Below are 26338 nucleotides of genomic sequence, written 5' to 3'. Positions count from 1 at the left end.
TCCCACGGTACTTTTGGATAAGTGAGGCCCCCCCTTGGAGTGACATCATGAATTTTTCAGTAGGCGGTGTATTTTGCTCAGATTTCGACGCCCGACACAACATTATTCGGAAACCCAATAAAATTCTGAATTGGACAGCTAAAACGACACCTAGCGGCAGGTCGACGTCGGGGGGAAACCGGCACTGGTGGGGGCTGGAAGCGTCTTACGTTGTCAAGGCAATCTGCTCACCTATAAAAGTGATGCTTCGTCAACCTACAAAAGTGAGTTACCGCCAATGTCCGAGGTCAAAAGGAAGGGAATAACGTACTGCTAGGTCTACGGCCTCTATCTGAACATTGTCTCCAATCCAAGTTTAACTTTTCCCTAGACTAGGTTCGGTCTCCCGTAAATCATACTCCCGTAAATCGCCAACCTACGTAAATCGACATTTCCTAATTCTCTTGCGGCGTCAACCTCCGCATTCCATGCTCTTCTGAACCTTTTCCGGAAATCCACAAAGAGAGAACAAGTCGATGTGGAAGTGAAAGGGACGACCGACTGTATTCCACACGTCTCATATCTGGGTCTGATGGTCTTTTCTGGCTTCCCAGTGACAATTGTCTTCACATTTGTTACTAGTCTTCCCAGAATGTTTTTTGGGTCGATCGATAGAGAGTTTGGAAAGATTCCGATCATTGCTAAGCCATTTATATCCATGTTGGACAGGTTCTGACTCATTCAGACCTATTTCCAGCAATTCTCTCAATTTTTCATCTCATCGTCACCGAAATTATGGGAAAAAAGTCATATTCGAAGACCTGGCAAAATTTTACCTAGGATACCAAGAACGCGCCCTCAGACGGCCTCCCTCTGGTCGCGGACATTGCGGTGGAGGGGTCTGCGAACGATATTTTCAAAATTTCTTTTTGGTTTCCTATTCTGAAGTTTTCTGAATTTCATAACTTCAAACATTATAGAAAAACCAGACATTTCAAAAAACAACTATTTATGTATCATTTTAAAACATTACAAGAAAGACAATTATATATTTTTTATGTATACCAAGAAATGTATCAAAATGAAGAGGGGAAGAAAATAAAAGCGAATAAGGAAACCGGGCTAAACAACTAAAAATATATAATTTTCTGAAAAAGAGAAAAAATTGAGATTGAAATCAAAACCCGCTTAAATGATCAAAGTAATTAATTATCAGAGAGTAGGAAATGAAAATGCGCTCTATTGACTTGTCAGTAGAGCGCATTTCCATCATAAATCAAAAACCTATTTAACAGATCCGGGAACACTCTTCGAACTGCCCACTATAACCGGTAGAACCAAATCGAAATGATCCAAATCTAATTTGAAAAAATAGGATACTGTAACGAGACGATTCGCGTGGATGGAAGTTGGCGGCAGGTTAGGCGGCACACTGAATTCGATTTCTTTCGTCTGGGGACCGGCGCCCGCTTTTGTTTTGCATGTTCCCTGCAAATGAGATAGATGATTAGGTTAACAAGCTGAAACTGTCTGCGATTGGTGCAAGTTAGATGATATATGAAAATATTGTGAAAAATATCCAAGCTGACCCCTCTAGCGGCGCCTGTCGACGCCCTCCCTCTGATCGCGGACATTGCAAGTAGGTGCCGCTATAGGGGTCTGCAGAGATATTTTTCAAAGTTTCGCTGAAATTGTCTGATTACAGCTTTAAAGAAGGCCTGAACTGTCTATTTTCTGAATATGATACTCTTCACACGGCGCCCTCTCTCACTCCGAAATCTAATTTTAAGGCGTCACAAGAAAAGCGTCTGAAGTCTATTGTGCGCATACCCCGACGATAAAAATGATTAGAAAATAAAATTTAGAAGACCAAAGACATTCACTGATTTCGATTTGAGAGAAATTTTTGTGTACTGTATGAAAACTTTCACTATTTTTGCTATGCGTCTTTAAGCTACAGTAAGAATTTGGGAAAATTCTAACAAACTTTAATTCTAGACGGAAATGCTGAAAATCGCATTTAATGGAGCTGTGGTGGAAGAGTTTTTCCGCGTGTCCCCCGTGTAGTCCTGTCGGACAAGATTTTAGCTCAATTCCTTTTTCCACTTTTTAAACAAATTTTTACTGTTTTTTTTCTGTTTTTTCTCGATATAAATATTAAATACTCACATGTGACTCGACTGCTATCGTAATAGACTTCCTATCGATCATCATTGGATCATTCCTGTTCACAGCGACGAAATCCAGTTGTTGACACAGAGAGAGTAGCACGCATTCATGGTTTTCCTGAGGGGAAAAATTAATTAATTATTTGCAAAGTTTTATCAAAATTTACATTTAAAACATTTGAAAATTCGTGAAATCAAAAAATACGCATTTTGCCTATGAAGAATGGAAGAATAACATACTTATGCATTAATTGTCATTAATTCTTCACTAATTAGCTTTGAAAAATCAATTTTTCCTGAGAAATTTCGAGAACACGGTATGAATTTTCAATTTTTTGCGATAAATTCGTGTTTTTTATCGATTTAACATGATAAATCTTTTGGAAATTCATCCGCTTGCAGTTTAAGCTCCGCCCACAATTCTCTGCCGCACTTGCGTTTCAGCCTGCGAAATATTTTTCACAGTAGGCGTTTCCCGGCTAATTATTTGAGCAATTAATGACAATTAGTATGTTATTCCGGAATTTTTCACATGCAAAATGTGTGTTTTTGTAGAAAAAAAGTCATGTTTTTTTCGAATATTTAATTATTTTTTAAATCGATTTTTAGGCTCCGGGACATTTCGACACCAGACATCTCGACACCAGACGTTTCGACACCAGACGTTTCGACACCAGACATTTCGACACCATTGAAAATCGAGTAAAATTTGACTCAAAAAGGAGATGGTTTTAGGGTTTGAAGGGTCCGGGGTTCGACCCCGGGTGCTTGAAAAAGTGTTTTATTTTTATTTTTGGGTTTTTGGTACCAATCTGACAACCAGGGTTCGACCCCCACGGGTATCAATGTTTTTTGTTTTTTTATTTTTAACATTTTGGTACTAATCTGACGTCCAAGGTTCGACTCTTGATGCTGGCAAAGCTTTTTTGACTTTGATTTCTGACATTTTTTTTCATCTAAGCTAGATAGAAGTATAATTGCGAGGAAGATGAGAATAGCTCTTGGTCAAACGACTTATGCGTGCATAAACTCAAATGATGATAATTCGAATGTTCGAGAAAACCACTCCCGGAATACGGAGAAGCTTTTCTCAAACATACAAAATAGGGAATGGTTTTTCAAAAACATGTACAAGTCGTTTTACCAAGAGCTATTCTCATCTTCCTCGCAATTATACTTCTATCTAGCTTAGATGAAAAAAAATGTCAGAAATCAAAGTGAAAGTCAAAAAAGCCTTGCCAGCATCAAGAGTCGAACCTTGGACGTCAGATTAGTACCAAAATGTTAAAAATAAAAAAACAAAAAACATTGATACCCGTGGGGGTCGAACCCTGGTTGTCAGATTGGTACCAAAAACCCAAAAATAAAAATAAAACACTTTTTCAAGCACCCGGGGTCGAACCCCGGACCCTTCAAACCCTAAAACCATCTCCTTAAGTCTCACATTCCCAAATTTTCAGTCTCACTTTCTTTCTCATCCATTTTTTCCGTTTTTTCGTCTTATTCTCCACCGTCAGACTGATTTTCGAAGTCATTCCAGGCATCACTCCGATTTGTTCGATTTGCATTGTTGCGATGATTGCGCCTTTCCGTCGACCACAACAACCGGTTACCTATAAATTAAGGAAATGAGGAGGAAACTCGATGAAATTCAACACCAGAAACCAGATTTTTGATAGACTTTCATGTTTTTACAATGTTCAACACATTCTGAGTTTTCTAAGACCTGATGATGATATTTGGTATTAGTCGCACTTTCAAATTTCCAGCCAGTTTTTCCTTTAATGCGGTTTTCTAGGTTATTAACTTTGTAAACTTCAATTTTATCAAATTTTTGAGCATTCTGCAATAATGTTTACCCCAGGACCTCTCTAGCGACACTCACTCCGAGATCAGCAGGAGTGCGTAAACCTATCAATAGGTTGTTGCCCTCCCTCTGATCGCGGACATTCCCAGTTTTTTGAAAAAATCAATTTTTTTGTATTTTCGGCGTGCCTTGTAAGTTTTCAAAAAAAAAAGAACTCACTTCCTCCTCCTCCGTGACATGTGACTTATCGTGTAGATATGGTGCGTCTAGATTGAGTAATGAGAACACTTTGAACGTTTTTTCTGTAAATTTTTATATGAAGTATGTACTGTAGCCCCTCTTTAACTCTACCTGACACCACCTCCGTGTCGCCATCCTCTGGTATAGCCATCAAAGCGGTGCACATATACCGTATACTTCCATGATTCTCTCGTTCCACCGATGATAACACGTCGAGGGGTATCCGGCCTTCAAATTCCACACTATGTTTCCCTTCGTGTAGTTCGAACTCGTCGGTGCAGTGTTCCGCGATCGTTCTGCAGAAAGAAACTATAAAATTCGGGATTCCCGTAAAATTCTAGACTAGTTCCTTAAATTGCTCCAAATCTCCCCGTTTTTGGCTCAAAATTCACAGAGAAATCTGAGGTAAATGGGAGTGGAAAGACCGACAGAGAGCACTTTGGGTTAAGAACTAAAAACCATGGTTTTCCCACTGCAAATCATGAATTCAGGGGTTAAGACCTGTAAATTCGGGTTTCCCATCAAATTTTAGGTCGGATATCTCATTTTTGACCCACAGAGAACACTTTACTTGTTCCAAACTTTGAGAACACGTAACTCCCTTCAAATTTTAGCTAGAAAGTCGGTTTTGGCTCAAAATGTTTGCCATGACCGGGTTTTTAAAATTATTGAAAAGAATAACATCTGAGCATAGCCTAGAACAAGCCAGACAGCAAAGACCGCAATGTCTGCGATCGCAGGGAGGGCATCAACCTACGGCTAGGTCTTTCCCCTCCCTCTGATCGCGGACATTGCGGGGAAGCGGCGCTTACGTTGTCAGGTCAATCTGCTCATCCATAAATGTGTGTCGGCTCTCGTAGGGTAGATCGTCCTGCCTGCTTCGCCAACCTGCAAAAATGCAAAATAGCAAAATTGAAAATCCCGCCAATGTCCGCGATCAGAGGGAGGGCAACAACCTACTGCTAGGTCTACGCCCTCCATCTGGTCGCGGGCATTCCCAATTTATTAAATTTTTCTGGAATTTCAATTTTGACATCACCCACCTGTCTCCGCGACACCGGTCAACCTGACAATCAGCCCATTAATCCTGACTTGTTTCGAGCACACCATCTCAATGATACCTTTGATCGGATCACCGCCCAGATACGGCTCATCGATACCCTTATCTAAGGTCACTTCGAAGTAATCGACCTTCATAACTCGATCTCATTCTGACATGGGCGGTGGGATGTGGTGGGATGTGGTGCGTATGTTGGAATAATTGGGACACACAGCCACACCCGCTGGAAATTAAAGGGATTTTGAGGGAAAAGAATGTGATATTCGAAATTCTGGTAAAATTCTACCTTGGATACCGGAAAACATCCAAAACCGCGAATGTCCGCGACCAGAAGGAGGGGAACAACCTAGCGCCAGGTCTTTCCCCTCCCACTGATCGCGGACATTGGCGCCAGACGGTCTTAGACTACCTTTTCGGAATTTTCTTTTTGGTATCCAATTTAGAATTTCACGGGGATTTTGAATTCATTGGTTTCAATTCGCGAAATCCGGTGGATAGGGTAGAAAACGACAGGTTTTAGAGGAAAAACAGAATAAAAGAACAATAAAGCAAGTAAGAAAGGAATGGAAGACACGAAAAAAGGAAATTGAAAAAGTTGGGGCTAACGAAAACAGGAAAAAATAGCCACAATCTTCTTTGTTTTAGGGGGAATTGCGTGGAGAAGATTTGATTTAGCCGCCAAGTTTGTGTCTTTCTGCCCAATTAGGCGCCCACAAATGAACCATTTTTATTGGATTTGGGACGGCGGGCAGAGCTATGGGGAAATGTTACTGATGGCTTAGCTCTGGTGGATAAGAAAAAAGAAGAATGCAACAATTAAATTCGGAATAGGTTGGCGCCAATGTCCGCAATCAGAGGGAGGGGAAGGACCTACAGCGAGCACTTTGGGTTAAAGACCAAAAATCACTGATTTTCCCCCTTCAAATTATAAATTCAAGGGTTCAGACTTAAAAATTCGGGTTTCCTATCAAATTTTAGGTTGGATTCCTCAATTTTAGACATCTAGACCCCTTAATACAAGCGTCCGCACTGGTCGACGGCAATATCCGCGATCAGAGGGAGGGGAAAGACGTACAGAGAGCACTTTTGATTTTCGAAATTTTCAGAATGCACAACTTCCTTCAAATTTCATCTAGAAAGACGGGGTTTAACTCAAAATGTTTCTCATGATCGGGTTTATAACATTATCAAAAAGAATATCTTCTGTGCACAGCATAGAACGCGCCAAACCCCACAGAGCCCAATGTCCACGCTATCAGAGGGAGGGGAAAGACCTAGCAGTACGTTATTCCTCTCCCTCTGGTCGCGGACATTGCCAAAAAGTGTCGGTAGAGGCGGTAAACTCAAAGTTTTCAAAAAAAGACATTATTGGTTTCCGGTTCAGAATTCCACAAAGATTCCCAATTCAAAAAATTTCTTTGAATTTATATCAAATCACATGAAATATATATAGAGAACAGGTGTGTGTGTGTGTGCTATCATCTCTCAATTTTTCACAACAAAGAAAAACTGAAAAACTGACGTGGTGTGTAAAAACACGAGGAGAAATGTTTCGTGGGGAATCAAGATCAAAAGAAAAAGAGGAATAGAGATGTGTGTAACACCTGACGTAGGATATTGGGGATAACGGTGTACTAGTCACACCGAACATCACAGGAGGTGTGTAGGTAGTAGGACTCCTATAAAAATTTTATATCCGAAGAAAGTTGTGAAAAAGAAGAAGAAGAAGAACATTTAGGTGTTATGGACTTTTGGAGTTGAGGAGCCCAGAGCCCAGGAGCCCAGAGCAAAAAAGAAAAATGCCTCAAAATTATACTCATCTGGGAGATCACATCAAGAGCTACATTTTATTAGTTGACAACTTTTTGATATCTCTAAACCCCGAGGAGATACGCGCCTTTGAAGTCTAGGGAAGAGAGGGGAGAGACGCAGAGAAGCTAGAGCGCTCTCGTTGTATGCGTCTCTCCTCACCTTGGACCGCCTGTATCTCTTCAACGTTCGGAGCTAGCAAAAAGTTGTCAACTAATAAAATGTGCAGAATTTTATGCTCTACGTTTTACTAGTTGACAGTTTTTCTATAGCATTAAACCCTAAGGAGATTCGGGCAGTTAAAGTATAAGAGAGTACAGAGAAACGAGAGCGATCTAGCTTCTCTGCGTTTCTTTCTACATAAAATTGACTAATCCACCGAACAATCCAAAATTTCATACTTCAAGGTCATGGTTGTGTGTGCAAATTTGAAATCCAATGCTTGAGGGCTCTCTCGGAAGCAAAGGGGATGGAAATTCGAGAAGTCACAAAAAATTGAGAAGTCACCAGGTGTTGGATTACTCTAGGCGGATGTTAGGTGCTAGAATTGGGGGGGGCGGTTTTTTGGAGGTTAGGAAGAAGAGATTCTAGAAATGTCTGATACTTTACTTGTCTGACTTTTATTAGAACGACACGAATTTTACAACCGCGCTCCACTGACACCGAAACAAATAGTGTGCGAAATTGAGAGATTCAGAGAAAAAGAGGCATTTTTTCAAGCGCATTTTGGTGGAACGCAGGTAGTGTCACAATTAAGAGACGGAATTACAAACAATTCAGGAATTTCGAAAAGTTGATATTTTGATTTGTCGAAATATTCGTGAAAATAAACATTGAAATTAAAATTTATATAATTAAATCATTATATCATTACTTGCAATAGTTTTTTCTAACCTTTGCGCAATTTCTCCAGTAATCATGGCCTAGAAAAAGAAAACTACTCCTAATTCTTCGGTAGCGCATTTAAAACTACACTATCACTGTAAATTAATTCCCTAAAATTAGTTAATCTCTCTTTTGTGTTACTAGGAGTCGTGGAACTCAAGAAAATCTGAAAAAATTGAAATAGCCTAACAAAATCTCTATCTGTATGCTGGACGACCACGTAAACCGAATGAACTTTAAAAAAATATTGAAAATACGGGAAAATTGAGAAATCTCAAATAACGGAAATATCCGCGATCAGAGGGAGGGGATCGACCGCTCGGCAGGTTGATCCCCTCTCTATGGTCGCGGACATTGCTGCGAATTGAGTTTGGGAACCTATTTTTAGGAATTTAGAAAGTTTTACGCTATCAGGTCAAATCTACTCAAAAAAATTTCAGAAAAAAAATTTTCAGCCATTTTTCATAAAAACCACAAAATCCGTACGCTCTCAGCATATTTTCCCCCCACAAAACCCCACTTTTGACTAGTGCTCAAGTGCCCTAAACCCTCCATAAACCACTTATAAAATGATATATATATATCTAGTACATAGTGACATATAAATGCTATATAAAACTAGCTTTGGGGTGGGAAGTATGTAGAAAAAAGAGAGCACAACAGAAAAAGAAAATATCGAAAGGTCGAGGGGGGCCTATGGTCCCCCGAGGGGATTCCTACAACACAGATTTCCTTCTTGCGTTTTTTTGTTTTGTTTTTATTTTGATAATAGGGTTTAAGGTTTGTACATATGTATACAAAAATTTAGTAGAAGGTTATAACCAAACAATTTTTTCCAAAATAAAGGTTTTATAGTCCGAGAGACGACTACTACTAGAAGATGAAAAATTAAGTGTTAAAACACAATGTGCCCCCTCCCCCCATCTGCTACGTCTTCTTCTTCTTCTTCTTCATGGCTCCAGTGCCTCCAGTTGATGGACGTGTTTGGTAGAGAGGAGGGAGAGACGATTGCCCCGAGGGAGAATTGTCTTGTTTCTCCAAGATGGGGGCTCTTCTTTTTTTTGGGAGGGGGAAATACCAAATGTTTGTGTTTGTTTGATGTCCCGAGGAGGAGGAGCACCACACAAACTTTTTTGCCCCCCCCCCCCACACCAGATTTATTTGGTTTCGACAGGCAGGAGGAGAAATGAATAGTGATTAAATAGATAGCAGAAAGTCGACTCAAAACTATAAAATTCTCAATCTTTCGATACCAAACTAAAACGTTTTTACTATCATTTGCAGACACCTACACCCAAATGTCCGCGATCAGAGGGAGGCTATAGACCTAGCAGTAGAATGTTCCATTCCCTGTGATCGCGGACATTGCGGTTGGAAGGGCGCCGTGGTCCCCCGAGTGAGGTGATTTACGATTTGTTATATTGTACTTGTTAAGCTGACGATCATTTTAATACAAAAACGGGGTGTCTTGCTCATTTTTGGACGAAATTACGCTTCTTCAAACTTTCCCCCAATGAAAATGCTAGTCGACTAAAAATTATACTATTCTGAAAAGTCTATAGAATTTGATAAAACCAACCGGAAACTGGAAAATATGGCTCCAGACACACAGATTTTAAAAAAATCAAATTTTTGACCCTGGAAACCTCAAAAACTGGATTTTAAGGCTAATTTTTTACCTTTCTTCTCGAAATTTTCATTTTGCGGACATCCGGACGTTTTTGGTCGATTTTATTAAAAAAAAACGCTGAAAATTTCATATTTTTGATTGAAAACGTGATTTGCTACCGATTTTATCTGAAAAAGCTTAAAAAACACCGACAATGACCTCTCTGATCGCGGACATTGCGGAAAGACGGCGTCAGAGGGATCCGTTCATGGTATCTAAGGTGGAATTTTATGGGAGATTCGAATTTTGTAGTTTCAAAGCCAAAACCATTGGAAAAACAAGATTTTTTTTTTATTTGAATTTCGAAACTCGCAATTCACAAATTCAGTATTTGAAGTATTTGAAGGCCAAAAACTCAAAATTATGCTATAAAATACGGGATTCCTGCAAAAGTAGTTAGCAAAAACAAAAAAATCGTTTTGATTCAATTTTTTTACTTAAAACAGTTTCAGGGTCAAAAAGGGCGTAAAAGAAGCCTTCAACTCCAAAAAAGAAGAAACCACTTCCTATAATCATCCGTAACAGGGAGGGTCTATAAATTCTAATCCAATGGTCATACTCCCTATAATTACTCCTGGAGTTGGGTTAATACCCTTCTATCAAATTACAGAAGATTGGACTCCTTCTACACCTCCAAACTTTGAAAAAGCGCCCTAAACTTTTTAAAAAAGTACAAAAAACAGCGCCAAGAAAAAAGAACAAGCTACAAACGCGTGCAACTGACTGACCAGTGTGAGTGATGATGATGATGTCCCGTAGATCTTGTTATCTAGATATAAACCAATTTCTCCTCTTTTTGACAAACTCAATTTGGTCATGTCATGTTATTGACACCTTCCTCCCCCCTTTTATATGAAGATACATGAATGTCTAGACACGGGGGGTGAGAAAACAGGAAATGGTGGTTTTTCTTAAAAACATATAATTATGTGAGATTCCAAGGGGAATTTGAGAATATGATTCAAAAGGTGTAGTCACTGTTGTGGCCGAACATTTTGTTTTTGAAGTTTCTAGGCCACGGAAAGTTCAAAATACAGCAGATGACAGAAATAGTATAATACAACCAAGGTGTGTCTGGGAACTCTCTGGGAACTCTGTAGCTCATCTGTGCAAATTGAAATCATACTTGTAAACCGAGCCGGCACATAACTCGCGTCAAACTCAATCTGATGAGCTGAAAAATATACCAAAATGTAGATCTCGACGAGTTCTATGTCACTGATATAATACGGGCCGGATGGCTATTCGTTAATATATCGCGGGCCGGGAAAAGGTGCCAAAAATCGCGAAAATGACCAAAAAAGGCATTCTAGCCCGGCCGGCGGCACATTAACGAATAGCCATCCGGCCCTTAGTAAGTCGGAGACATAGAACTCGCCGAGATCTACATTTTGGTATATTTTTGAGCTCATAATATTGCGTTTGAAGCGAGTTATTGTCGAAATAAAAAAGTGATACCCGGTGTTTGCGGACTTAGTGGAAAAATTATTAAAATTAGCACTAAGTCCGCAAACACCGGGTATCACTTTTTTATTTCGACAATATGTGCCGGCAAGTGTCGGCCCGTTTCGGCCCGGTTTGAAAAAAAAACTAAAAGATAACGAACAGAAATCTAGCTTGACGAATGGGCTCTTAGAAGCTTATGATCACACAAAACACATTGGATGGTGTCATAAGAATGTCTGATCATTTTTCAAGTCACTTCTTTTCTTTGTGGCTATCGTATGGTACCAATTCGATAACTAGAACACATTGTCTTCTATCAAATAGACAATTTCCTTTTTGTAAATATCATTATCTCAGATTATTTTAATAGTAATCAATTTATGCTGTTTGAAGACATCTGATAGTTATCCCTAACATGAAAAAACCCAATCTGGTGCTTTTGACGCGTTCTAGCTAACCAGACAACTGGACAAGTGAAAAACAACGTTTCTTGATCACTTTCGCAAAAAAATAGACAGAAAAAAAAGAAAAAAAAACAGAAAAAAGAGCAAAGTAGTTAAGTCACCAGTGTAATTATTTAATTAGGTGAAGTTTTTCTGTTTTTTCTAAACTTTTTAATCGAAAATGAAACTTTGAACCAACAAAACAACTAAAAATAAATTTAAAAAAGCAGAAAAACGCGTCTGCGGTGCGCCAGTCTCTCGGATTTGGGGTATCTATTAGTGAAGTCTGTCTATTTCAGCCGGGAAAATCGAGTGAAAAACCAGCGATTTTTACCCAAAAATTTGAAAATCGCTAATTTTTAGGAATTTCTAATTAAAAATTGCGGAAAAATCGTTTTCTGAGCATTTTTAACCCAAAAATTCTAATTCCCGCCTTTTTTAAAGGCTAGTTCGGTGGGGCGCGTTTGCTTTATTACCAACTAGAACAATTGGCTAATTTCGGTTTTTTATACTTGGAAAGTGCAGTTTTCGCTCATTTCCGACGGAATTTAATGGGGATTTTGAATAAACCGAGAATCCATGATAATTTATATAAAAAACCAGCCTATCTGCCTCGCCTTCGGCGATTCAGTCGGCTGGCCTCTCCTCATTCACGTGGCCACCTTCTCTCAAACGTGCCCGCATGGCCGAGTGGTCTAAAGCGGCTGTCGCTGTCCAAAGCACGGCAGTTCGGTTTTGCCCGCTGGCTCAGTTTCTCTTCTCTTTCCAAAACCGTTGCGGACAGTGCCTCAGACAGACAGACAAACACCACTTGTCTTTTATATCATACTTGCAAAATTCCGGGCTGGCCCGCCGGGCCGGCCCGGCCCGGCCCGGTTTCAGCCCGGCCCGGCCCGGTCGGCCCGGATTTGAATTTTTGAAATTTTTTTCACTAGAATTTTTTTTTCAATAATTTTTTTGTCTGAAAATTTTCCAAATTTTTTCTCAAGAATATAAAAAATCAGTTTTAAGCGAGTTATGAGACCTCGAAATTCCAAAAATCGCTCCCCGTCGTCATATTTTCAGTACATTTCAATAGAAATTCTCCTCGTCTGAACGTGAAATGCATTCATAAATGTTCATTTTTCGAATTTTTTCTTGAAAATTTTTGAAAATATTGCTTTCACGTGTAGAACGAGGAGAATTTCTATTGAAATGTACTGAAAAAGTGAACGACTAGCATCGATTTTTGACATTTTGCGGTCTCATAACTCGCATTAGACGCATTTTCAGACATGAAACCAAAAGAAATGTATCTTTTTCCTGGCTTTCTGAATCGATTCATATAAAAAACCCTCAATTTAGAACTAGTTGTGTCCCCCTTTGAAATTTTTTGCCAAAAAATTTGAAAAATTTTCGAAAAAAAACATTGAATTTTTTTAGTACTGAAAATCCGGGCCGAACCGGGCCGGGCCGGGCTCGGGCCGGGCCGGGCCGGGCCGGGCCGCGGGCCGGAGAAATTCTGGTTTCGGCCCGGCCCGGCCCGGCCCGGCCCGGCCCGTTGCAACTCTGTTTTATATATAAGAATGATACCAGTAAATCGATGGAAAAGAGTCAAAAATAGATAAAATCAGATAAATAAAGCGAAAAACAATTAAAAACGAATGAAAATTATTCCAACCACTGATTAAAGAAGTCAATTAACGTGTCGGTATCCCATTTCTCGACACTCAACGTCTCCATTGTCTTGAAATCGGCATCTTTCAGGGCGACTTGTGGGCGGACGCCTCTCACGTGTTTTACACGAACTTTTCCACCGAATTGACGAGCCATGTCTTTGTGGACGAACGCTGCAAATGATGGGAAATTGGGAGAAAAAATCGAGAAAAATGAGAGTTTTTAACTGAAAATCGAGGAGGAAAAGTAGACAATTTTGAGTCAAAAATCGCTGAAATTTGAGTAAAAATGATGAACAATATGCATTTTTATCGAAAAAAACAATCAAAATCAACAAAAATCGAAATTTTTGAGCCAAAAATAGCTGAAAAATCGGCTGACGTTGGAAATGATGGGGAATTGGAAGGGAGAATCGAGGAAAAATGAGAGTTTTTAATGGATTTTGGACGAAAAATGGCGGAAAATTACTTTAAAATTTCAAAAATCGGAAGTTTTTGCAGAAAAATAACGATTTTAGGGTAAAAATGATGAAAAATAACGAATTTTTGATTAAAAAACCCCAAAATAGGAAGTTTTTGAACAAAAAAGGATCCCTTAGGGCGAAATAAACGATTTTAAGCTAAACAGCTGGAAAACAGCGAATTTTGCATCAAAAATTGCAAAACTCGATGATTTTTGTTTGAAAATCGACAATTCTAGCTGAAAATCCGGATTTTTGAGTAAAAAACTTAATTTTTTACTTAGAAAGTCAAAAACCTGAAAAATAGTATTCCAAAATTGTGGAAATTACAAAAAAAGAGCAATTTTTGACAATTTTGACTTAAAAATTTAAATTTAAAAAAAAACAACATTTCCAGCGAATTTTGTGAGAAAAATTCTAATTTTTCTCTATTTTTCTTCTTTTTGCCATATTATCCTCAATTTCTCGCTTTCTTACCTTGAACCTGTGGGAACCTGGCCAAATTACACTCGCACACCTCCAAAATCGCAATTGGGTACTTCTGAAACCGGAATTTCTTCATTAAAATAAATATTTTCAGCTTAAATCTCTCACATTATGCTTAAATTCCTCTTCTTTCATACAACACTGCTGACAATCCGACATAAGTGTCTCCAAGTGGTAATCTGATAGTCGTTCGCACAGTCCGCACTGGAAATTTTTGAAAATTTATTAAACATTCTCAAAAAATCAAGTTTTCCATCGAAAATAGCAAATTTTAGATGGAAAAATCGATTTTTCAGCGGTTTTTATGTTTATATTCACTTTTAGAGTCTCTGGATTGAATCCCGCCGCCTTGCACTCGTCCACATCGATTTTATACTCTTCAACCTGGGAGAATCCAGGTGAAATTACGGCGGCGAGTAGTAGAAGTACCCACATTGATCTGAAAATATTTTTATACAAAATTTATCGAAAATTCCATTGAAAACGAGCCAAAAATCGGTGAGCAACGTGGAAAAATGCTCCAAAAGTTTGCTCGACGTCAGCTGTGCAAACACCGCGAGGTACGCATGCACCAGATTTGACGACAATTCGGGAAAAAAGAGTTTTAGCAGGTTTGAGTAGTTTTTTATGCAGAAACTTGTGTTTCTGACTTGAGTTTAATTGAAAATAATAAGTTTTCACATAAAAAGTGTTTTCCAGTTAAGAAAAATGCCTAAAATCGCCAAAAACCACCGAAATCCACAGTAGCCCGGACTCGCTAAACAACACACTCCACCGTTATTTCGGAGCATCGTACTGAGCTCAAATTTTAATTTATTTTTAGATTTTTTAAATTTTTTTAGTAAAAGAAGCATTTTCGAAAGTTTTTGGCATGAAAATCGTGATTTTCAGGTTAAAAATGTATTGGTTTAGGTTAAAAATACATAAAAATATGCGCAAAATAGGCCAAAAACCCAGATTTCTGGGATTGATGAAATTTTCAAGAAATTGAAAATAATTTTAGCTGTTTTGGATGATTTTTATGGTTTTTAGACTTTAAAAACTTGATTTTCAGCTTAAAATTCATGTTTTTATGCAAAAAAACGCTAAAATTCATGTAAAATACTCTTTTTGACCGATTCTGCTTATTTTACATATATTATAAATTCACAACATTGCGCCGCATGGCTTTAAAGGCGCATCTAATTTATCAGAAAGTTCGCGGAGTGGTCTCGTAGTTGAAAAAGATCAAATATCGTATTTTCGAGCTTTGCAGGTCTAAAAATGAATGCAAATAATGTTTTTCGCTTCAAGACCATTTTGAACAAATTAGATGCGCCTTTAAAGCCATGCGGCGCAGTGTCGTGAATTTATAATACTTCAATGTACTTTTGACTTAAACCGATCAATGATGATCTAAAAATAACGATTTTTATGTCGAAAACTCTTGAAAATGCTGTTTTCATTAGGGAACTTGAAAGAAACCCTAATTTTTCAGCTTTTACAATGGGAAAAGGCAAAAATCGTGTGGTAAAACCGGCGCGCCGTGATAAACCCCCGAAACTGAGGGAAGTGGAGGAGGAGGAGTCTGAAGACGTTGAGGATTCAGAAGACATCGACGACGAGGCGACTTCAGAAGCGGGAAGCGACGAATCCGAGGATTCAGATGACTATGAATTCCCGTTTCGGCTGGCAATGTATGATTTCAATCAATGCGATCCGAAGAGATGTTCGGGAAGGAAATTGATGAGGGCTCAGCTGATAAATGAAGTGAAATTGGGACAAAGATTTCCGGGATTAGTGTTGAGTCCCACTGGAAAGTATACTTTGGCTCCGAGGGATAGAGCTTTCGTCGAGCAACACGGACTATGTGTTGTTGATTGTTCATGGAAAGAGGTCGAGAGGACTCCATTGCATAAGTATGTACAAGAAAAACGGGAAAAAAAATACAAAAATAGTCGAAAATCTAGGTTTTTAGGCTCAAAAATCGCTGAAATCGGCTTTAAAAACAGTTTTTTGATTGGTTTACAATGAAAATTCCGCGAAAATGCGTTAAAATCGGCTAAAATTCGTATTTTCCAGAGTTTTATTGAAATTTTGGTGATTTTTGTAATAGAAAAGCGGGATTTTTCACATTTTTGAGTAGTTTCTTCCAAAAACTCGATTTTTGGCTTGAAATACTCAATTTTAGCCGAAATATCCCTTTTTTGATCTGAAAAATAGAGGTTTTCAGCTGAAAAAGCTCAAAATAGTCGAAAAAGTGCTAAAATTACGTGTTTCTACTGATTAATGAATTTCTGGCGCACCTTTGGCGTGTTTTCCGGTTTTGGACGTCCTGACAGGTGTTTCAGCACGGAATTCTGTATTTTTGTATGGAAATTAGAGTTTTCAGCCGATTTTATTGAATTTTAGCGATTTTTGAGTCTAAAAACCCATTTTTGGGCATAAAAACTTACATTTTTGACAATTTCGAATATAAAAACCTCAAAAATGCTCAGTTTTAGACTAATTTTAGTCGATTTTATCTGATTTTAACGGATTTTCGAGCAAAAACTCAATTTTTAGACTGCAAATCCTGTTTTCTAGCCATTGTGTCCCTAAAAACCCCCAAATTTCATATTTTTAGAGTAAAGACCCTGCTATTTTAGCCAATTTCAGTCAATTTCAATTAATTTTTTGAGATTTTTCTGCTAATAACTCAATTTTTATACTGAGAATCATCCTGTTTTCTATCCTATTTCCTCCGATTTCAGCCGATCTCAATGAATTTTTGCGATTTTAAGGCTAAAATCCTGTTTTCCAGCCGATTTCCCCCCTCAAAACCCTTAAATTTCTCATATTTTTTCAGAGTAAAAGCCCCGGAACATCGTCTCCTACCGTACCTGGTGGCTGCGAACTCTGTGAATTACGGGAAGCCGTGTCATTTGACATGTGCCGAGGCAATGGCCGCCGGTCTCTATATTTTGGGATACGAAGAGGCGGCGCATCGAGTGATGAGACCATTCTCATGGGGAGAACATTTCTTGGAATTGAATAGAGAGCTATTGGAAATATATTCGAAATGTGAGACATCTGAAGAAGTGATCAGAGCACAGAATGAGTATTTGGAGAGGATTGATAGAGAGAGAGAATTGGACAACTCAAGACAGATTGATCTACCGCCGAGTGATAGTGAAGAGGACGAGGATGAAGAGGAGGAGGAGGGGGAGTAAGAGGAATTGAAAAAATGTGAGAATATGGAGGAAAATTCAAGAAAATCGGAAAAAATTGCTGAAATTTGAGTAAAAATGATGAAAAATGGGCAAAATTCTACTAAAATTTGCCTGAAAATGACAAAAAATCGATAAAATTTGAAATGAAAAACGCGCTACAGGCACGCCAGATTCGTTTTCCAAAGAGAAATAATTTGAGATTTTTAGTCAAAAAGTGATGAAAAATGGCTTCTAACTGTAATTTCTCAGCTTAAATCTTGAATTTTTAGTACTACAACCGGAAATTTGATGTCAAGACCACCGTTTTTGAACATCCGGACGTAGAAACGAAAAACGCGCCAAAAGTACGCCAGAAATTCATTTTTGAGTCAAAAACTGGACTAAACTGACGGATTTCACGCCCCAAAACCGCGCCGACGGCACGCCAGATATTCATTTTTCAGTTGAAAATTGCACTTTTTCTAGATTTTTGTTGGTTTTCAGCGATTGTTTCGATGAAAAATCAGATTTTTTCATCATTTTTAGTTCAAAATATTAGTTTTTTCCATCAAAATCACACTTTTGGAGCCTTGAGAGTTAAAAAGTGAAGAACGGGCCGGGGGCGCGCCAGAAATGCAGTTTTCGTACTTTTTTGACGATTTTAACACAATTATTGTGGATTTTAAGTAGTTTTTCGACGAAAAATCTCATGTTTTTATTCAGTTTTACTCAAATTTTAGCCATCCAAAAGAAAAACGTGTCGAAGGTGCGCCAGAAAATTCATTTTTCAGTTTGAAAAAGGAGTTTTTGAGTCAAAAACTGGTTACAACTGGCTTCTAGACGGATTTTTTTCATTTTCAATCACTTTTTAAGTAAAAATCTCGGAAATTGATTTTCTGGCGTGCCTTTGGCGCGGTAAAACATTTTTGCACTATTTTTTAAAATAAAATTACATTTTTACGTGTCTCAATTCAATTTCTAGCTGAAAAGCGAGAAAATTCTTCATTTCTTTCAGAATCCCACCGTCTCCTAACTCATCTACCAGTCATCTACGGTTTCCTGATCAATTTTCTGTTATTTTCCGTTATTTTCACTGTTTTCATTGTTTTGTTGATGATTCATCCCGATTTTTCTTGTTTTTTGTAGAAATTTTAGTGTTTTCGACGCCAAAAACCGTTGAAAATGTGATTTTTCAGTTGAAAATTGCTATTTTGAGTCGAAAATTGATGAATCTCCGGCTGAAAATCATATTTTTTTAGCTTAAATATGTTAGTTTTGAGCCGGAAATTCTAGTTGTGGCCTGAAAATGATGTTTTTCAGTCTGAAAAAGTCCTTTTTGAACTGAAAATTCCAGTTTGACCCCTAAAATTCATAAAATTCACTATTTTATATCATTTTTACTAGCTATTTTGCGTTTTTCGCCCAGAAATATCTCATTTTTTCCGGTTTTTTCATCTGAAACTTCAGCATTTTTCATTTTTTCTCTAGCTGAAAATGTCGCCATCATCGAATGAGATGAACGATGAGGAGGCAGATTTCGAGACTCCGATTGAGTCGGGATTCGAGTACGCACTGAATGACGTCATCTATCAGGGAGCAGAGGGAAAAATCACAAAATGTCTCTATTTGGGAAGGGAGGCTGTCGTCAAGGAGAGGTAAAATTAAGGTTTTTGGGCTGAAAATCATGTTTTTCAGCTGAAATATTGAAAAATGAATTTAAAAAAAAAGATTTTCAAGTTTTTATCATTCAGAACCGGTTCAAATACAATGTTGACTGAAAAACTTAAATTTTTTTTTGATTTTTCAGTATAAAATTGAGTTTTCTAACTCAAAATCAGATGAGATTTTCCCCCCTCGTTAAGGAGAGGTAAAATGAAGATTTTTGGCCTTAAAATGAATAGTTTCACATGAAAATTGACGGTTTTCCAGCTGTAAATTATGTTTTTGAGCCCAAAATGGTGCATTTTGAACTGAAAATTCAGTTTTTGAGTCTAGAAAAGTCCTTTTTCACACCCCCAACCGGTTAAAACGCAATTTTCTGTCACCACACTGAATTTAACAGAAAATATTCAAATTTTGTCTGAAAATCTCGTTGGAAGTCAAAATTTCAGAGTGTCGAACCGAAAAAGGAGATTTTAGCGCTGAAAATTATGCTTTTCACATAAAAATGTGATGTTTTTGATGGTTTTTGAACCAATAATTTGAATTTTTTTGGAAATTTACAGATTCTCAAAGGGATACCGTCACCCGACACTCGACACACGTCTGAATAAAGCGAGAACGAAACAGGAAGTGAGGGGAATGTGGAAGGCTAGAGAAGTATGGACAGATCAACTCGAAACGCGTCAAAGGCGCGCCAGTTTCAGTCAAAAAATGACTTTTAGGTGCAATTTTCGAACAAAATAGGGAATTTGACGTTTTGAAACTCAAAATTTAGAGCAAAAAATGTTTCTAAAGTGCCAGAAACAAAAACCGCGCCGAAGGCACGCCAGAATTCATTTTTCGGTTGAAAATTGCACTTTTTCTAGATTTTTGTTGGTTTTCAGCGATTGTTTCGATAAAAATCAGATTTTCTCATCATTTTTAGTCCAAAATATTAGTTTTTTGCATCAAAATCATACTTTTAGATCCTTGAGAGTTGAAAAGTGAAGAACGCTGCCGAGGGCACGCCATAAATGCAGTTTTCGTACTTTTTTGACAATTTTAGCACATTGTTTTGTGGATTTAAGCAGTTTTTTCGACGAAAAATTCGGTTTTTTTCACCTTTTTGACTCAAAATCTCATGTTTTTCTTCAGTTTTACTCAAATTTTAGCCATCCAAAAGAAAAACGCGTCGAAGGTGCGCCAGAAATATACTTTTTAGTTGAAATCGCCATTTCCGTCGAATTAGAACGTTTTTTGCATCATTTTTAGTCGAACATCGATGAAAAATGTTGATTTTAGACAATTTGAGCCGATTTTGAGCCTAAAATCCCCATATTTTTGAATTTTCAGCTCGGAATCATCACTCCGACAGTGTATTTCATAGACTCTGAAAAGAATCAACTGATAATGGAATATATTCGAGGACCCACAGCGAAATGGTGGATTTCCCAACTGAAACCAGAGGAATTCGATCAAAAAATGGATGAATTCGGACGGATTCTGGGGGAAATACTTGGAAAATTGCATAGAGGAGGGTTGATTCATGGAGATCTGACGACGTCGAATATGATTCTGAAAGAGGGATGCATGGAGAAGTTGGCGCTGATTGATTTCGGATTGTCACAACAGGGAAAGGTACGATTTTGAGGCTGAAAATAGTGTTTTTTTACACGGAAAACGTCGAAAAAACTGAAAAATTCATTTGAACAAGGCAATTTTCTATGAAAAATCGCTGAAAATCGCCTTGAAAGAAGCAAAATTAGATAATTAGAGATCCTGAATCCAGGATCCACGATCAGGCTACAGTAAGACACTAGGATCCCTAAGATCTAGGATCCCGGATCCCGGATCAGGCTACAGTAAGACACTAGGATCCTCAAGATCCTGAATTCAGGATCCTGGATCAAGCTACAGTAAGACACTAGGATCATAGAGATCTTGAATCCAGGATCCTGGATCAAGCTACAGTAAAACACTAGGATCCTCAAGATCTTGAATCCAGGATCAAGCTACAGTAAGACACTAGGATCCTCAAGATCCTGAATTCAGGATCCTGGATCAAGCTACAGTAAGACACTAGGATCATAGAGATCCTGAATCCAGGATCCTGGATCAGGCTACAGTAAGAAACTAGGATCCTCAAGATCCTGAATCCAGGATCCACGATCAGGCTACAGTAAGACACTAGGATCCCTAAGATCTAGGATCCCGGATCCCGGATCAGGCTACAGTAAGACACTAGGATCATAGAGATCCTGAATCCAGGATCAAGCTACAGTAAGACACTAGGATCCTCAAGATCCTGAATTCAGGATCCTGGATCAAGCTACAGTAAGACACTAGGATCCTCAAGATCCTGAATTCAGGATCCTGGATCAAGCTACAGTAAGACACTAGGATCCTCAAGATCCTGAATTCAGGATCCTGGATCAAGCTACAGTAAGACACTAGGATCATAGAGATCTAGGATCCAGGATCCAGGATCAAGCTACTGTAAGACACTAGGATCCTCAAGATCCTGAATTCAGGATCCTGGATCAAGCTACAGTAAGACACTAGGATCCCTAAGATCCAGGGATCCAGAGATCCAGGATCAAGCTACTGTAAGACACTAGGATCATAGAGATCCTGAATCCAGGATCAAGCTACAGTAAGAAACCTGGATCCTTGAGATCCTGAATCCAGGATCAAGTGTTTGCAAGTATGGTTTTAGTTAACTCAGATTCAGATGCTTTCAACTGTATCCCCTCAAAATTTTAGTAAAATTTAGGTTTCCTCTGTTTATTTCAGGTAACGCCCGAAGAGAAAGGTGTGGATTTGTACGTATTGGAGAGGGCGGTGGTGAGTACTCATCACAATTCACACGCACTATTAGCAGGACTTATGGAGGGATACAAGACCGCTGATGGGAAACAGGTAAAATACACTTTTTGCATCTGAAAATGATGAAAAAATCGGATTTTTTACCGAAAAAAACGCTCAAAATTGACCAAAATCGGGTGAAAATGAATTTCTGGCGCACCGTTGGTGCATTTTCCAGTTTGGGACGTCCTGACAGGTGTTTTAGCACGGAATTTTGAATTTTAGCATGAAAAATGTGAGTTTTCAGCTGGAAAATCGGTCGAAAACCCGTTTTTGACTCGAAAACTCCTTTTTTCCGGCTGAAAAATTAATTTCTGGCGCACCTTTGGCGCGTTTTTCGTTTCGACGTCTTGACGTTCAAAAACGGTGTTCTTGACATCAAATTTTGGATTTTTGTGTGAAAAATTCAAGTTTTCAGCTGAGAAATTACAGCTTTAGACTAGTTTTAATCACTTTTGGCTTGAAACCTCGGAAAAGTCGAGCCCCTGGCGCGCCTTGCACGCGTTTTTTGAATTAACAGTATTTCTCGGTTTCTAAGGTGAAAATAGTGAAAATAACCCGTTTTTTTCATCAAAAAACCACAGAAAAGCACAATTTCCGCCGGAAAATCACCCAACAACCATTTTTAAATCACTTTTTCACTAAAAATTTCAAATTTCTCTTTGGAAAACGAATTTCTGGCGTGCCTTTGGCGCGTTTTTGTTTCTAGACATCTAAATAACATTTTTATCACTAAATTTTGAGCTTTAGAACGTAAAATTCACTATTTTGTTCGATTTTTGTCGATTTTTGTTGGACTGGCGCGCCTTGGACGCGTTTTTGTATTTCTCCATTTCTAAGGTGAAAATAGTGAAAATAACCTGATTTTTTCATTAAAAAAACACAGAAAATCACGATTTCCACCTAAAAATCAATATTTTTGCAGTTCACCGCAGTCGAGAAGAAGCTCAACGAGATCCGTCTTCGTGGCCGAAAACGCGATATGATTGGATAGAGAATTCCGGCGGGAAATTTGAATTTTATGTGTTTTTTGTTAATATTTATATAAATTGTTACAATTTTTATCAATTTTTTGTTAAAATTTGCGATTTTTTTAATGTTAAAATCCATTTTTTCTATCTGAAATCTTTTTTTTTCCGGTTTTTTCAGCTTTTTTAACGAAATTTTCAGATGAAACGCTCCATCCCGTCCACTAGTCAAGAGGCGTCCACTAGTCAGGCGAAGCGGGTGGCTCCGCCCATTTTACAGAAGGATTCTGGAGAAAAGACGACGAATTTGAAGAGGAAATCGGTTTTGGAGTCGGGAACGATTTATTTTACGCCGGTAAGTGGAAAAGTCGATGAAAATGATGAATTTTGAGCTAAAAATATGATTTTTAGGCGGAAAATCGGGTTTTTTTTGGCTTAAAAAGTCGATTTTTGGCTCGAAAAGTCAATTTTTGGCTCCAAAAGCCGCTTTTTAGTTCAAAAAGTAGGGTTTTCACTCAAAAAACCGATTTTCAGCTCAAAAAGTCGATTTTCCCACCCAAAACCCCATTTTTTCCTTCCAGATCGGCGGAATTACAGTACCCCTGCAGGAATCCGAGGGATCCCGATCACTGGAGGACATTCTTGCGGATATCCGACCGATTTCATCGCTTCACATGAATTTTATGATTGATTTCGAGTTTTTAGTGAAGTTAGTGGGACGCGAAATGCGTCAGGGCACCGAAAACGCGTCAAGGCACCAGAAATTTTGAAAATAGGCTGAAAAAATTCACAAAAATCAATAATTGTTGATTTACGGTGTAGATTTACGAGATCTCAGGTCCTGTAAATCCATATCAGTGTTCCGTAAATCCACACCAGAAAGCTCGTAAATCGACACCTAGGTCTCGTAAATCCACACTTACGCTGCGTAAATCCACACCAGAAAGATCGTAAATCGACATTGAGATTCCGTAAATCGACACCTAGCCCCGTAAATCTACACCGAAGAGTTTCGTAAATCGACATTGAGGTTCCGTAAATTCACACCTAGGTCCACGTAAATCCACACTTACGCTCCGTAAATCGACACCTAGGCTCCCAGTAAATCGACACCAAACTGCTCCGAAATTCCACATTTGAAGTCTCAAAATGTTCAAAATCCCGCCAAATTACTCGTCTTCTCAGTCATGACGCATTTTCAGTGCCTCCTTGACGCATCTCTCGTGCCTTGACGCATTTCTAGTTTCAGCCCATTTTCAGTGATTTTCAGCCAAATTTTTTTCAGTTCCTACCCTCCATCGCTCCGCACCACCACCCCAATCACCCTGGTCGTCGGCGCTCCCGACGTCTCAGACCTGCGTAAATCGACACTACAGTATCCGAATGTTACAGTACACTCTGCGTCTCTTCCCATTCCATTCGGCACTCATCACTCGAAACTATCGATTCTGGAGAGTGACGATGGATTCATTCATGTCATCGTATCCACTGCAAACCTTATTTCAGACGACTGGGAATTCAAGACACAACAATTTTATTATGCGATGGGAATGAGGCGGGAGACGGAGTTTGAGAGGTAAAAAATGACTAAAATTGGGTAAAATAGCCCAAAAAAGTTGGTTTTTGAGCTCAAAAATCCCCTAAAATTTTTCCAGATCGCCATTCCAAGAGGATCTGATCGAGTACCTCTCCTACTACAGTAACCCTCTATCCACGTGGAAGACACTCATAGAATCGACCGATTTCTCTACAGTAACCGATCGATTGATTTTCTCGACACCCGGATACCATACGGACCCCCAGCAAGTCTCCCGACTCGGTCATCCGCGTCTTTCGACAATTCTCTCGCAGAAATTTCCATTCGATCCGAAATACGAGCACACGGATCGATGCACATTCATTGCTCAGTGCTCGTCGATCGGTTCGCTAGGCTCCGCCCCCTCCAGCTGGTTTCGTGGCCAATTTTTGAAGAGTTTGGAGGCGGCGAACCCCGCGCCGAAGAACAAACCCCCGAAGATGTATTTGGTGTTTCCGTGTGTTGAGGATGTTAGAAATAGTTGTCAGGGATATGCGGGTGGAGGATCCGTACCCTATAGGAATAGTGTTCATGGTGAGGAGATGGGGTGTCAATGCACTGAAAATGCGTCAAGATCTGAAAAGACGCAAGCACGCACGAGAATTGCGTCAATGAGACACCTAAACACTGAGAATTCGTCAAGGCGCCAATGCACTGAAAATGCGTCAAGACGCTCAAACAGCGCCAGGCATCTGAGATTGCGTCAAGACACCAGAAATGCGCAAATGCACAGAAAAGGCGCCAGCTTTCTGAAATTGCGTCAAGGAGCAAAATTGCACTGAAAAAGCGCCAAAACCTCAAAACGTTTCCTGACGCCTTTCTAGTGCCCTGACACGATCCCGGTGTTTTACCGTAATCTTTGAATTTCCAGACCGTCAAAAATGGTTGCAAGACTTTATGTGTAAATGGAGATCAAATACAAAGAGGCGAACGAAAGCGGTCCCTCACTGCAAGACATATGTGAAATACGACCAAAAGATTGCTCAATGGCAACTACTCACAAGTGCGAACGTGTCGAAAGCCGCATGGGGAGAGATGTCGTTTTCGAAGAAGGTGAGAGAGAAAGAGGAGAAATCTACAGAAAAGAGCTCGTAAATCGACATGAGGGAGCTCGTAAATCAACACTAGGCTTCCGTAAATCTACCCCTACTACTCTATAAATCTACACTAGAATTCATCTCGAAGCTCCCCGTAAATCCACTCCAAGTTCCCTGTAAATCTACACTTAGCAGCTCGTAAATCTACATGAAAACTTCCGTAAATCTACCGCAAATCCTCCAAAAGTCTCCGTAAATCCACCCAAGCTCCCCGTAAATCTACCCCTAGACCTCCGTAAACCCACCCCTGCCCGTAAATCCACCCCCATATCTCATTTTTCCAGAAGAACGTCGACCAACTAATGATCCGTTCGTGGGAAATCGGAGTACTCATCACCGACCCCTCCCGCTTCAACATTCCATTCGACTACCCGTGTGTACCGTACTCCTCGACTGACCGCCCGTTCACTACCGACCAGAAACATGAACAACCCGATATATTGGGTTGTGTATGGAATCCATGATGGTTTTACCTAATTTTGAGTGAAAAAAACAAGATTTTACCGGTTTTCTAACATTAAATACTCACATTTTTCCCCTTTTTTGTACAATAAATGTGTTTTCCCTTTCTTGTTAAGATTCATTGTGTTTCTGATCGAAAAAGTAGCATTTATCGCTTCTTTTTAAATATTTCTACTGTTTTAAAACAAAATTTTACCGATTTTTATCATGAAACCCTCTAAATTCCATAAAAAATCGTCAAAAATTGCTAAAAATGGCTCAAACAAACTTGCGCGTAGGATCAGATGCAAAGTACGCAGAGACGGTGTCACTGCGAACAATGCATCAGATTCGACGAGCATGTCCATTTTTTGAGCTGAAATTTTGATTTCAGCGAGTTTTCAACGTTTTTGGCTGGAATTTTTTGATTAATAATTCAAAAATCGACTGACAATGCATTTTTTCTGTTGGG

At 39.0% G+C, this 26338-nt stretch overlaps 5 protein-coding genes across 5 annotated transcripts; 3 read left to right on the top strand and 2 right to left on the bottom strand.

Moving 5' to 3' along the window:
- Window positions 1-1263: 1263 nt before the first annotated feature.
- Window positions 1264-5391, bottom strand: GCK72_016056 (uncharacterized protein; the record flags this gene model as incomplete). The annotated part of the gene is made up of 7 exons (XM_003093543.2): window positions 1264-1467; window positions 2149-2265; window positions 3614-3760; window positions 4174-4256; window positions 4306-4490; window positions 5007-5082; window positions 5238-5391. 7 exons carry the CDS (start codon window positions 5389-5391, stop codon window positions 1264-1266), a joined length of 966 nt encoding a protein of 321 aa, XP_003093591.2.
- A 7765-nt stretch (window positions 5392-13156) lies between these two features.
- Window positions 13157-14543, bottom strand: GCK72_016055 (uncharacterized protein; the record flags this gene model as incomplete). Its single annotated transcript, XM_003093553.2, has 4 exons — window positions 13157-13335; window positions 14100-14163; window positions 14217-14312; window positions 14427-14543. 4 exons carry the CDS (start codon window positions 14541-14543, stop codon window positions 13157-13159), a joined length of 456 nt encoding a protein of 151 aa, XP_003093601.2.
- Window positions 14544-15593: 1050 nt separating this feature from the next.
- On the top strand, window positions 15594-17299 carry GCK72_016054 (uncharacterized protein; the record flags this gene model as incomplete). Its single annotated transcript, XM_003093538.2, has 2 exons — window positions 15594-16006; window positions 16936-17299. The coding sequence occupies 2 exons, from the start codon at window positions 15594-15596 to the stop codon at window positions 17297-17299; spliced, it is 777 nt and encodes a 258-aa protein (XP_003093586.2).
- A 1473-nt stretch (window positions 17300-18772) lies between these two features.
- GCK72_016053 (uncharacterized protein) lies at window positions 18773-22778 on the top strand (the record flags this gene model as incomplete). The annotated part of the gene is made up of 6 exons (XM_053731291.1): window positions 18773-18933; window positions 19504-19597; window positions 20273-20557; window positions 21451-21525; window positions 21713-21838; window positions 22710-22778. The coding sequence occupies 6 exons, from the start codon at window positions 18773-18775 to the stop codon at window positions 22776-22778; spliced, it is 810 nt and encodes a 269-aa protein (XP_053586063.1).
- Window positions 22779-22954: 176 nt separating this feature from the next.
- Window positions 22955-25889, top strand: GCK72_016052 (uncharacterized protein; the record flags this gene model as incomplete). Its single annotated transcript, XM_003093558.2, has 6 exons — window positions 22955-23107; window positions 23334-23461; window positions 24038-24328; window positions 24408-24862; window positions 25200-25381; window positions 25710-25889. 6 exons carry the CDS (start codon window positions 22955-22957, stop codon window positions 25887-25889), a joined length of 1389 nt encoding a protein of 462 aa, XP_003093606.2.
- Between the last annotated feature and the right edge of the window lie 449 nt (window positions 25890-26338).

The sequence above is a fragment of the Caenorhabditis remanei genome, chromosome IV (genome assembly GCF_010183535.1).
Source record: "Caenorhabditis remanei strain PX506 chromosome IV, whole genome shotgun sequence".
NCBI lineage: Eukaryota > Metazoa > Nematoda > Chromadorea > Rhabditida > Rhabditidae > Caenorhabditis > Caenorhabditis remanei.
The sequence above is the reverse complement of the archived record's forward strand: the minus strand, read 5'-3'. Positions and strand labels throughout refer to the sequence as shown.